Genomic DNA, 14,151 nt, shown 5'->3' with positions numbered 1-14,151 from the left:
TAAAAGGACGCCGCCAAATAAGTAAAAAATAGACTGGACGCCTATATACACGTTTAATAAGATTATTGCGACTAAAACCTTGTGGGATACCATTGGTGTTGGTGTGTATTTAGAGTTTCCTTGTTTTAAATGTTGTGCAATTGTGCTGAGCAGGTGAAGTCTCTCAGCACAAGCCGGTGCTCCTCCTCTTCTTCGCTGTGAAGCTCCGGTGCCGGTGTCGGTGTCATCCGCAGGGCTGCAGGCAGACTCGGCCAGCCACGGACATGCTGCTGCTGCTGCAAACTCGGGATTATCATTACATGTGGCATCTAGGCTGATGTCAGTGTGTTGGTGGTGTTGGTGGTGGTGATGGTGGTGGTGTTGGTGGTGGTTGCACCTGGACCCCATGAGAGGCTTGCAGACAAAATGTTGCTCGTCATGTTGATGTTGAAGAAGAAGAAGAAGAAGAAGAAGAAGAAGAAGGAGCTGCTTCCTCGTTGGTTATTGCATTGCACGGGGCAGCAGGCTCGTACGTGTCCCGGGCTGCAGGGATGATGCTGAGCGGCAGCCTCCGTACCATCCAGCACCGGAGGATGCTATATAGCTGCTGCTGCTGCTGCTGCTGCTGGGATCCTTAGCGGTCAAATAGATAGAAAAAAAACGGGAAACACACACACATAGACACACTCACTCACGTATCTATACACACACACACACACACGTTTACATACATGCATGCACACGCACAAGCACAAGCACGCATACACACACACGCGCGCACGGTCGGGTCAGGTCTGCTTGCAGGCTTTCGTAACGCTATTAAAAAAAAAGCAGCAGATGAGCTCCGTGATTTTGGAGCGGCGGTTTTTGGGGAAGGACTGCGGGCTAAGCGAGGCGTCCTCTGTTCGCCGGAGATGAGGATATCGGAGCCGGTTGACTCCAAACACATGCGGTCCGATCCGCAGAGCGATTATTTACTTTCTTCAACTTCGCTTTTATCCATTTATTGTTCACCATTATCCCCGGCTCGCGGTATTTCTTTCCCTGGCGGCCTTTAGGTCCCCTGCATCGCCTTTACCTCGGTGTCAAGCTGCATGTAATACACGTGACGACACATCCGGTCAATGCTTTCGAAATAAAACCTGCATCTATTAAAGTAAAATCACATTTGGTTTGGTTTAGTTTTATTAGGATCAGGGTCCAAACATAAGCATGAAAGTGCACAAAGCATACCAAAATATAACATTAAAACATAATAAAGTAAAAAAAGAAGATATGTATACCTGTACATACACTTATATACACACCTATATACATACATACCTATACATATACACACACATACATATGCATACACCCATACCACAATATGACCAATACAATGCTATTGCTCTACCTTTTTATTTATCATAATTTTTAATAAGTTTTTTGAATATTTGTTCATATGATGTTGTTTTAGTGGTCAAGTAGCAAATACAAGGAATTTAATGTAGTTCAGATGTTATCAGAAAAAGGATTCAACGTGAAAAATAAACATAAATATAACAATGTAAGAAAAGATAAATGTGGTTATTTAACATTTCTGCATAGTGGCAGGGATAGGACAATTCAGGGGGCCTTGAAAATATTGTTGTTCTTTTTTACCTGTCATCATTATTAGACATTAATAGAATATTTTATTTATAATATACTCATTAAACTAACGCTTTATTTCTGTTATTTCTGGCAGCAATTAACCAGCCAAAGCGATATGGATGTCTGGGTTCCATTGCTTAACCTAATGCCACTGGGACTCGGCCTCGGATAAGTGGCAGATAATGGATGGATGGATTGATGGTAACAATTAACCATCCAACGCCTCTGTATTGCCCAAACACCCCCCACCCCCCACCCCCTCTTCCTAGCAGTGGATTGCGAGTAAGGAGGAGCACTACATGAGCATAGTGTCTTAACAGCTTCATAATATGCAATCAGGGTTGCAAAAATGATTACAATAGAGTTGCAAGCCTGCACAAGCACAAGGTGTGGTTACAGCAATTGTGCATGTTTGGCGTGGCCTGTGTGTGTGTGGTGGGGCCCAATGTGATGTCTTTTCATGGGATGAGGCCCAAAATCACTGGCAGCACTACTGTGTAATGGGGCCGGACTGTGTGCATGCATACTGACAGGATACAAAAGCAGAATATAAATAGAAGTATAAACACTGTGCATGCAGAAAGACAGAAAACACACTCACTGGCCTCTTCATAAGGGTCACCTGTGCAATCTGATTCAATCCAGCTCTGCTTTAAATTCTACATTTATGAAGTTTATACATCAGAAAGGTGATAATTATGTTTATTATTGAGGTTATAGTGGGTGATGGTGGTGTATTAGGGTGCATTATATTGACTGGTGTTCCTAATATTTTGTCCACTCCATTAACATACATGAGAAGGGCAAAATATTAGGATACCTAATGAGGAGGCTGTTAACTGTAAATACAAATATAAAGGCTCTGCATGCATGAAAGACTATGAATGTGCAATAATGCAAAAATATAAATAGATGTGTAAAGACTGTGCATGCATATTGTCATGATTTCAGCTGTGTGTGAGCAAAAATATATATAAATAGGGTAAGTTTACAGTCCGTGTGCGTGCATATTGACATGATAAAAGACCATGAATGTGCAAAAACGCTAATGTTATGATATAAATATGTTTGCAAGACAGCAGCATATAAATAGAAATATGTGTAAATGTGCAAAAAACAACTGTGTGCATGCATATTGACATGATAAAAGACCATGAGTGTGCAAAAAAGCAAAATACAAATAGAAGTATAAAGACTGTAGCCATGCTAACGTCATGATATAAACATGTGTGCAAAACAGCAGAATATAAATAGGAATATAAAGACTGTACATGCATATTGATGCAATATAGAAATGTGTGCAAAAAACAACTGTGTGCATGCATATTGACATGATGTTTGCAAAAAAACAGAATATGAATAGAAATAAATACCAAAGTTGATATAAAGTTAAATTTGAGGGTAAATAAATGATGTATGTGCATAAAGCAGATGTTTATGTATGATTTGACTATTTAAAAAAATAAAATCTATCTACATCTACACAGTGCAGGACAGACAGTATGAATTTGAATGACATATGGAGATGGGGGTGACTGGGGTGGTCCTGGTTCTGGGGGGGGGGGGGGGGGGGGGGTCTCTCATTCTGATTTTCCTGAACGATACATAATCTCTCATTCATGCTTTTGTCTCCAGTCAGCTAGATTACCATAACTCATTATTTATGCCGGGCTGCCCCAAAAATCAATCAATCAATCAATAGCCTCCATTTCTCACTAAATGCAGAAGCTGGGGATTCTTACAAGCACATTTCCCCAGATTCTCGCCTCGTTGCATCGGTTATCTGAGATGAATTGATTTTAAAATTTTCACTGTTTGCTTTTGACTCACTTTACGGCCTTGATGACATTTCACTAAACAATGTCAGGTTGGGGTTAAAACCATCTTTATGAGCAATAAAACGTACAATTGAGGGTTTTTTTGTCTTCGGTTTCACTTAAATCACAAAGCAAACAATCTTTTCTCTTTTCCGAGCAGTAAACCTTCCTGTTTCTGCTCACGTAAAGCACCACAATGTGGTTTTTATCATCTGACAGCATGCTCTAAATTTAGATTTCTACCAAACTTTAGCAGACTGTCTTTCTCACGCACAGTTTGCACAGTTTGCAGCATGAATATTAGACTACCAAATCATTACTGACCACTAAATTAATCCAATGAACCTACTGAAGGCTTATATGTGACACCAGTATCACGTTGGTTTGTATAATGCTGTGATGTTCAACATAGTTTTGCATTTTGAGACACAGCACATGTCAGCTAGATATTCAATCATTAGAAACTGATTAGTTGAAGCTAATTGGCAACTATCTTGGTAATGCATTAATCATTTAAGACGTTTTTCCAGCACAAATAAAAAAAACTTTCATTAATTCAGGTTATAAAATGTGACAATTTCCTGCATTTCCTAGTCGTGCATGATAGTAAAATGAATATTTTGGGTATTTTTGGACTCTATATCATAATATGGTATCACCTTGTGCTCATATCATATGATTAGTCAATTAATTAACCCTCCTGTTGTCCTGGAGTCAAGGAAGGAAGTTAGGAAGGGAGGAAAGGAGGAAGGAAAGGAGGAAGAAGGAAGGAAAGGAGGGAAGGAAGGAAAGAGAGAAGGAGGGAGGAAAGGAAGGTAGGAAGAAAGGAAGGAGGGAGGGAGGAAAGAAGGACAGAAGGAAGGAAGGGAGGAAGGAAGGTAGGAGGGAGGGAAGGAAGGAGGGAGGGAAGGAAGGAAAGGGAGGAAGGAAGGAAAAAGGAAGGAAGAAAGGAAGGAGGGAGGGAAGGAAAGGGAGGAAGGAAGGAAGGAGGAAGGAAGGAAGGAAGGAAGGACAGAAGGAAGGGAAGAAAGAAGGAACAGTCAAAACAGACGGGGTCAATTTGACCCGGGAGGACGACCCAAAGACAATAATAATATAAAAACTTCCTGTTAGTTTCTCAAATGTCAGCAGTAGGCCCGTCATCCCAGTTTATATGTATTATGTAGTATATAGTAGCAGATTGCAGTGGTAGCAGCAAGTATATTATCATTTAAAATGTTCACACAGGTATTGAAGCAGGCAGTTAAGATCAGCGAGACTATACATGCTCACTGTTCAGTTGAGTTTAGCTAACGACGGTAAACACAAATACACAGACAAATATTTGCTTATTTGCTTCCTCCTATACCGACTCCACCTTCTGTGCACAGTGTGTGTGTGTTCACTGTCAACAAGTCCTCCTGCTCTGATTCCTTCATGGTAATTTGTTTAAACACAAGTGTGCGTCATGTGAGAACAATGTGAATTAAGACTGTAAAGCCGAGCACAAGGCCGCTCTAGAAGACTCACTACTACATAATGCAGCAACTGTGTTAGTTAGAGGGGGGGGGGGAGGTCAAAAGATGGGAGGGATTTACACAATGATTGAATGTATGACTGTTTTAGTGATGGACTTCATACACTTTCTGTAATAAAACATCTAAAATCTCATCAAATGGGGGTCCGTGGTCTAATTTGCACTTAATGAACTCACACAAACCAGCAGAGACACACTCGACTTGTAGCTGCCCACACTGACTTTTATTTTTTCTGATCCGCTTTTAGTTTGAAGGCAGACTCTCTTAACTTCCTGTCCTGCTCTGACGGACTGAGAGTAAAATTCCAGGACTGACCTACAGCTGCCTTCAAAGCAGCCGGAAATATTGCAATTGTCACCTTTGCTCACATGAATGATGCAAACAGGAAACAAGAGATAACAGTTGTAAATTACTACTAATAACAGATTTAATTACAGCAACACAAGGTGAGTTTCTTTGTGTAGTAATATAAATAAATGAGGTCAACCTTCCATGAATGCAACAAAACACCTGTGTTGAATTTTCTGAAAAGTATAATTATCCCATTAAAACAAATACTATTTATTATGTTGGCTAATTATGTTGAATTATAAAATATAGGAGATTTTCATGATGAAGAACTTAAACTTGAAGTTGGCCTCTGATGTGCTGTTGTAAGTGAAGGTCATTTAACCACTGTGTTAAAAAAAAAGCAAAAGCTGACAAGAATTACCATCCTCATGAATAAGGTGCTGTCGTGGGGCTCACAGTTGGATGCCTACCCGCTGTATATTTTAATTATTATTCACACACTGCAAAACTCACATGTGAAGTACTGGAGAACATCAAAGGCCTGCTGCCAATCCATCAAAAGATTCTGTAATCACATTTATTGTGTGATAATAATATTCTGTAGTCTAAAAACCTGCAGATCTATGAATCCAGATGAATGACGATGTAAATGCAATGCTCAAATTCATGCTTAGTATATTTGATTTCAACAAAATAGCTTTTATTACTGCACAAAAAACAAGGATTCTGAGGCAGATGTTAATAAAGACAGCAGGAGCTCAGAAAACTGAAGTTTCCGAGGAGCACCTTAAGGCAGCAGGTGACGCAGTGTAATCCTCTAATGGGAGAGGGCTGTTGAGGATGAATCACACCACCTCCACCTCTCACCCCTCTCTGACCATATAACATGAAGCCGCCTACAACCCCACTTCTGTGAAACTGTGACAAAGACAAACCTCCTTTCTCTCCAGACAGGCTCACATGTCACATGTTGTACAGATGTGGTTTAGATGTCAAAAAGAAATAATAGAAGATGTTTAGATTACAGACGCACACATTACATGTACGTTAAACAGGAAATGCCTTCATATTATACATGTTTACGTTTTTAAATAGTTCTCCTCCAGTGGTGGAAAGAGTGAAGAGTAAAGTAAAAGTACAAATGCAGCAATGTAAAAGTCCTGCTTGAAAATGTTCCTGCATTAAAGCTGCAGTATGTAGAATTTAGTGATATCTAGCTGAACGGAGTTGTCAAAAAATGGAATATAATACTCAGTATGTGTTAATTAGTGTCTAATCTCATGAAAATAAATATATGAATAACACCGCGTCCTGACATACAGCGATGCGAGAAAAAGTGATTAAATGCATGAGTTCTCAATCAGTCGTTCCTGACATGCTGCGAGCGACATCGCCCTGTCCAGCGATGACGCTCACCCCTCAAAAAAATCGCTCGCTCTGTCTCTATCTGGACGAAATTTCGCGGCCGTTTCCCGCCCCTAAACACTTCTTATCGGTTGAAAATGTACACGCTGCTTCCTGTTGACAAGCTAGCTAGCCACCTCAATAATTTGATTGGTTTGGAATATACTCGCAATAAAATCGTCACGCTGCATATCAGGACAGTTCGGCGCAAGATTTCGTCGCCGGTTCACTCACTCGTTGTATGTAAGGATGCAGAGTAACCTTCCCCGAGCCCGCCATGTTTAGTTTATTCCAGTGGGTCCAGTGCAGCTGTTGGGGTCGCTCCATAAGATCACCAGATACATCTGAGAGGAAAGAAGAAAAAACAAAGAGAAGAATAGTGAGATATTGGATCATTTGAACATTTATTGAAATGAAACCATGTGAGAAGTTTAGAGGGAAAAATCACTATTTGGTGGAGCTGTTAACAACTCATAGACATCTGAAATGTGAGCCGACTACACACTGCTTTTAGTAAAGACGTCAAAAGACAAAAAGGTTGGAAACCACTGGTTCATCTTTAACAATGTGTTGTATTTTAAAAGCTTGTTATATTTTCCATTGTGTCAAATCTTCATCTGAAAAGTAACTAAAGCTGTCAAATAAATGTAGTGGAGCAGAAAGTACAATATTTCCCTCTGAGATGACGCAGAGTGGAAATATAAAGTAGCATCAAATGGAAATACTCAAGTAAAGTACAAAAGTACCTCAAAACTCTACTTAACCACAGTACTTGAGTAAATGTACTTAATTACTTTCCACCACTGTTCCTCTTGCTCTGCTACGTTATACATTTCTTAATGCTAATATAATATTTTTAACGTTTGAATCCATGCATTTTCTGTTTTCAATGTTAATTATTGTATTTTGAAATTAATTTGTTTAGTAACAATAAATACATAACGTTATATGTCATATATGTATGCCATGTACAGTCAGGCATGGCTAATTGATTGGGTTTTACATCGTCCTGCTCTCATCTGGTCATAGCTCGTTCACTTGAGAGAAATGACCGTTTGCACGGATGAAACTATCAAGCTACTGCTATTTTCTGCCTCCCTCAAAACCCACTGTCTTCTCACCCCCTCCTTATTTTGTCCTGCTCGGTTTTATTCGTCTTATAAAAGATGAACCACTGCTGTCAATTCTCACAGTCGGTTTCACGCATGCAGCGTGGACAGGCAGAAGAAGGTGAGTCGATGCTGATTTGCTTGTTTTAAAAAACTGTTATTGACTTGATTTGAAAATATGTAACCTTTGATGCCATTGTTTATGATAATTATTTATACAGCAGTAAAAAGGTTCACAGTAAAACAAGGAATACAAAAAAAAAAATTTAATCTAAAATGTAGTAGGACATTTTCAGAGTATCTCAAGTAACTTTGGGCTCATAGGGAGTTAGCAGATCACAGATGTAAGCAGGTTCCTGATTGTGCAAGGCTTAAAAAAAGAAGCATTAAAATCTTTGTTCACATATCAAAAGACTCATAGAGTTTAAAGCTCGTTTTTAAGATGCTAGTCTAAAGTGCATTGCATTTTGTTTGGCGTAGATGCCTTTATTCAACAGTAGATAGACAGGAAACACGGGAAAGAGACGGGGGTGTGACACGCTGTAAAGGACCTCTGGCCGGGATTCGAACCGGGGTTGGCTGTGTATATGGCATGCGCTCTAAAACCTCGACCACCTGCGCACCCTGAATTGCAATTGTAATGTCTAGATGTGCAAATGAAAGGAATGGCCTAATCGTCATCATTTAGTAACCTGAGCATCAGAAACCCACTCAGAGTGGAAAATCATAGGTTACGCACTTTTTATTTAACTGCAGTAAATTTATGGACATCCACTTCTTAATATCAGCAAAGCAAGACATAATAAAGCAAACATTGGTGGTACTGGGTTTTATTGGGATGTACAGATGTGTATGGAGGACCACAAGGGTCACAGAAAGAGGAATAACGTGTTTCATTAATAAGTAATTATACAATTAAATAAAGGTATTATTGAAAAATGCAGTTTTAAAAAAAGAAATTAATGACTGAATTAAGAATACAACTCAGGCATTTAAAAGGGCAATTCCGTTTTCTATTTGTATTTCCATTTCCTTGTTGCTTTTCCTTATTCTATTCGCTAATCGATTTGCTGAGTCATTTACCCTCTCCATTTCGCCTCATCATTGCCTTATATGGTAAAAACTGTGCAAATGCAAATTGACCATGAGCTGAGATGTAAGAAGCTATCTGATTGGCTATCACCTGACATTCAGATGTGGGAGGGACGCTGTTCAGACTGCACTGTAGCTGAGATCAGAACGGAGACAAACTAAACTTAACAGTCGCGATTTTCACAGCGGGACCGTTTATAACTCACTTTATTAAGATTTAATATTTTTTCAGGTGAGAAAGCAACTATGTAGATTCCCAAAATCTGGTCAGTTTATCAAAATAACGCCTGTTTGCAAATCTGCTGCGACATTTTCGGACATCTGTAAAGCTGTTAGCATCTCAGCTGTTAGACTCTGAGATGATCAACCGGTCATCTGAGGGAGATTTGAATTCTCTTTGGTCTCACAGATGAAATCGTACAGTTGTAGCTGCCACATATATTTGTCTGAATGTAAAGTCAAGCTTCATGTTTTTACTGGACAGAAAAACAGCGCTGCCTCTGCGCTCGATACGTACAGATATCGCCAGCTTGACATGAATATGATTGTACTAACACGAGGGCCGCCAACATTAGACATCCTCTAGAAACGCTGCAAAGGTCTACCAGACAGTCGTAAATTAATGCAGAAATATTTAATTTATGAAGTAAACCTACTGCCCAGATCCCAAAACTGCTAAATTTGTGCTTCTGACAAATTAACATTATTTTACACACACACTGACTTGGGTGTGAACACGGGTGAGGGTCTGGGATTCCTGCCGAAACACATCGTCCGGACGGATTCCCACCCGATGACGTTTTGACCCTTTTTATAATTCCCCTTTTATTGTACAATTACTTATTAATTCATGAAATACTTAATTCCTCTGAAGTAGCATATGAATAAAAGAGGAGCCAGCATAGAGCCCTGGGGGACTCCACAAAAGCATGAAACAAATGGTAACAGAGAAGGATCTATTAGACAGATGAGAGATAAATCCAGAGCCACATCATGAATGAGAATTTAGTTTTTCCAGACAGCTGATTGATGAAGACATCGTGGTCCACGGCGTTGAAGGCTGAGCTGAGATCAAGGAGAATTAAAACAGATTACATGCCTTCATCGGCAGCGAGCAGTAAATCATTGGTACAATGACCAGATCAGTCCCAGTGATGTGTGGAGAGTGAACGCAAAATTAGATTGTTTGTTTTTCTTTTAAAAATCTTGGATAAAAAATGCAGTTTGTGCCACTATCACATTGGTATTTTAGAGTTACCGTAGTTACCAGTTCCCCACTAAAAAGCATTTTGGTTGTACAACTGCGAAATTGGGATTTTTCTGAAAGCTCAGATATCCATTATTCTATTTAATTAAACCCTTACACAACTAACTCAGTTATTATACAACCTCCCAGACTCAGCCATGAATACTCACAAGACTTGTTCATGTCTTTTCAACTTTTTCAGGTTTGCATCTGTCACCCTACTTAACTTCAACATGTTTCTGTTGAATATTTGCGTCTGTGTCGGCCTCATGCTGTCCCTGCCTCAGTGTACATATCAGTCATGCAGAGAGGGGACACCTGAACAGTGCCAAGATGCAGGATTTGCTCCAGGTTCCAATTTGGGCGGGGAAGGCTTCGATATCACGAAAATGGAACGGAAGGGGGCCTTCGTGCTCGACATGAGACAGTGGAGACGAAAGGACAACACATGCATCCTGTGTAACAACCCCTATCTGGAGAACAAAAAGCAGAAGCTCCCCTTGTCGGTGGTGGACTGGAGGCCAAAGCAGTTCTGCAAGGCGAAAGTGGCAACTGCAGTTCACAAATCCAGTGAGTCTCTAGTCACTTCCAGCGAATCTTCAGTTATGAACGACTGGAAGGTCGGTCTAGATCTTAAGGTAGGAAATAAAGACGCCTCCTTGGTGTTGGCTGGCAGCGACTCTAAACTGGCTGCTTATTCCATTGAGAAATCAAAGAATGACAAGTACAGTTTCACATCCCAAAGCATGTCCTGTGAGTACTACAGGTAAGATCGAAGCTTTAATTAATGTTGTTTTTTGTTTGTTTGTTTTACAAAATAAATGCAATGAACAAAATGAATGAACTTCAATGCATAAATGAAATACTTTTATAGTTTTGTTTCATTGTGGTCTGTCTTTTCTTGTCTTGTATCTCTCTGGAAACAGCTATCGAGTGTCCAGCACTCCCAAGTTGCACAGAGAATTTAGAAAAGCACTGAAAAGGCTCCCCGAAACCTACAGCCCTGAGAACAAGCACCAGTTTTACAGACTGATTAACAACTTTGGGACCCATTACATCACCAAGGTAAACCAAAAGGAAGGCAAAACATTTACGCAACAGTGAAATGTTAGAAAGCAATACATTTACTTGTGCAGTGGGTGTTTAACTCTTTAGTAGTGACATGAACTGAGACGGAGAAATAGATTCAGATTTTCTAGCAGCCCACGTGCCAAACACAGCGCACGGCTACAGGAATATACTGTTTATTGGTAACAAAACACAACTTCAACACAGAGTACTCATACTGGAGGAAAGTAACTAACTGTGCACCATAACTTCACTAATGGTGCAACCTGCCCTCTCCCATACTGGCAAACTGTAAACTACTAGAAATACTGTAGGGTTAGTGTGTGAAGAACAGTTTCACTAATCACTTTGTTCTACCCCCCAACATGCTACAATATCTTTCCAGGTGAGATTGGGAGGAGGTGTTCAATCTGTGACCAGCATCAGAGAGTGCCAGGCCAGCCTGCAGGGCCTCAGTGTGGATGAGGTGGGGATGTGCCTGGGAGTTGAGGCGTCTGCTACCTTCAAAGGTACAGTAAGTCCTCAATCAAAACGCTGCAAGACGGACATCGAGAAGACAGACAGTAAGTCAGCGTTCTCCAGCGTCTTCAGCGACAGGTACAGAACCTTTTTCTTATATATTTTGTCAGATGCATCCTATACTAACCTACAACCTATCCTAACTTTATGCTTGAATAGTACACTCTAACTATTTCCAACATGCAAAGGGCCAAACTGTCATTGATTTTAATGCTAGAACTGAAATATGTAAAATTTCAAAATGTCCTAGACGATATTTGTGATCAAACCAAACATGGTGTGGACTGTGAAAATCATGTAATGCTAATTCCAGTGATATTGCATGCAATGGCTTCATGGAGTAGAGTTAGACATCCAAAAGTCGTGGGTTCTTCTTCTGTTGATGTATTCCCCGCTATCACTTCTTTCTCTACAGGTTCACACAAATAATGGGAGGCCATACTACGGAGCCAGACCTTCTCTTCTCTTCTGAAAAACATCCATCAGCCTACAAGGAATGGCTGAAAACAATACCACTCAATCCAGACATCATCTCATATTCTCTGGACTCTCTGCATGACTTACTGCCTGTTAACACCCCTGCCTGGAAGAACCTGCGATCAGCCATTAGGCATTACATCCTGGAGAAGGGTCTGCTGAAGAACTGCAGCAACCACTGTCAGGGCGGCGTCAGAAGCAACTCTGATCCCTGCGCCTGCCTATGCTATAATGACCCTGCTGTAACCTCAGACTGCTGTCCGACCCGTAAGGGCATGGCACGTGTCATCATAACTGTACAAAGGGCCACCGGTCTTTGGGGAGACCACACAACTGCCACAGACAGCTATCTGAAAGTGTTCTTCAACGGACAGATGGTGAAGCAAACTTCTGTCATTTACAACAACAACAACCCACACTGGAACACCATCATCGACCTGGGCAGCAGGGATTTGTCAGCAGGAAAAAGAGTGAAATTTGAAGTGTGGGATCAGGACAGCGGCTGGGACGATGACAAACTGGGAGACTGTGACCAAAGTCTGTTTAGTGGGGTGAAAGAGAATTCCTGTTATCTGAAGCACGGTCAGCTGTTCTTCAAAGTGGAGGTGATATGTGCTCCAAGTCTGAGCGGAGAGTTGTGCACTGACTATAAACCTTCACCTATGAGTCCAAGTCTAAAGAAGCTGTACGTGTCCCGTCATGCCCAACCTATTCCAAAGGAGATGCTGTTAAAGATGGGCGTGTTTGTGAATGGAACAAGCTCACGTTGAAACCAGTCTTACTGCTGAGAGCCAAAAGCATTTATTTGGCCTATTGATAAAGTGGCTCCAATTCAGGACACTTTGCTTTATATTTTGTGTGGTCGATTTTTATTTCAGTTTAATCTATATTGAGGCGTTAATGCATTTAAAGTAAAATTAGATTTATGCTTTGAATATTAGATACACAAGGTCATCTTAAAATCCCTGCAGTTGCTTAACAGTGACTTTGATTCAAGGCAGCTTTCACAAACGTATTTTTTGCCTCACTTGTTTTTATTCCTGCATTTCTTTTTTTGCATTTTAATGTTTCTATACAAACATCATTAATATGACATTGTAATGACCTGATTTTATAACTTTGATATATGTAAGTGTGCATTTTAATATCTATATTGTTATGTGTTTATTCCTATTGTGTGTGTGTACACACACAATAGGAATTAAACACACACGTGTGTGTGTGTGTGTGTGTGTGTGTGTGTGTGTGTGTGTGTGTGTGTGTGTGTGTGTGTGTGTGTGTGTGTGTGTGTGTGTGTGGGTTGGTATGAATAGTAACGTGGCTTATTTGTAGTGGTGATGTTAGGTTTTACTCTGTGTTTTTTGTTTCCTTTACCTGCCTTTGGGACTTCAGATGGAAATGCGCTGGTAGCTAAATCTAGTTCACAGCCATTTTTTTCTGTTTTGGGATGAATGTGTTTTGTACAAGTTCCCAGATATGAATACATTTAAATGAAAAAAAAATTGTGTGTGTTTTATGCATTTCAATAAAGCTTGATATTTCAATGCAAGGCCTTCACATTTATCATGTTTCATTTATTCCAAATGTCATTTGCCACCAAATCCCACACACTGCTCCATTGCAGTAAAAGCACTTGAGTATCATGAGCTTGATGTAGCTAAAGTATCACAGTAAAAGTAGTGGTTTGGTCCCTCTGACTGATATATTATTATATATGACATCATTAAATTATTAATAGTGAAGCATCAGTGTTAGAGCAGCATGTTACTGTTGTAGCTGCTGGAGGTGGAGCTAGTTTATACTACTTTATATACAGTTAGCTAGTTTACACTACTTTATATACAGTTAGCTAGTTTACACTACTTTATATACAGTTAGCTAGTTTACACTACTTTATATACAGTTAGCTAGTTTAACTACTTTATATACAGTTAGCTAGTTTACACTACTTTATATACAGTTAGCTAGTTTACACTACTTTATATACAGTTAGCTAG

The 14,151-nt window shown here is 40.0% G+C and overlaps 1 protein-coding gene across 1 annotated transcript; it reads left to right on the top strand.

The window, feature by feature from the left end:
• Window positions 1-10,323: 10,323 nt before the first annotated feature.
• On the top strand, window positions 10,324-12,924 carry LOC128378916 (perforin-1-like). The gene is made up of 4 exons (XM_053338499.1): window positions 10,324-10,856; window positions 11,017-11,155; window positions 11,544-11,755; window positions 12,093-12,924. The coding sequence occupies exons 1-4, from the start codon at window positions 10,324-10,326 to the stop codon at window positions 12,922-12,924; spliced, it is 1,716 nt and encodes a 571-aa protein (XP_053194474.1).
• Window positions 12,925-14,151: the final 1,227 nt, after the last annotated feature.

The sequence above is a fragment of the Scomber japonicus genome, chromosome 18 (genome assembly GCF_027409825.1).
Source record: "Scomber japonicus isolate fScoJap1 chromosome 18, fScoJap1.pri, whole genome shotgun sequence".
In the NCBI taxonomy this organism is placed as follows: domain Eukaryota; kingdom Metazoa; phylum Chordata; class Actinopteri; order Scombriformes; family Scombridae; genus Scomber; species Scomber japonicus.
The sequence above is the reverse complement of the archived record's forward strand: the minus strand, read 5'-3'. Positions and strand labels throughout refer to the sequence as shown.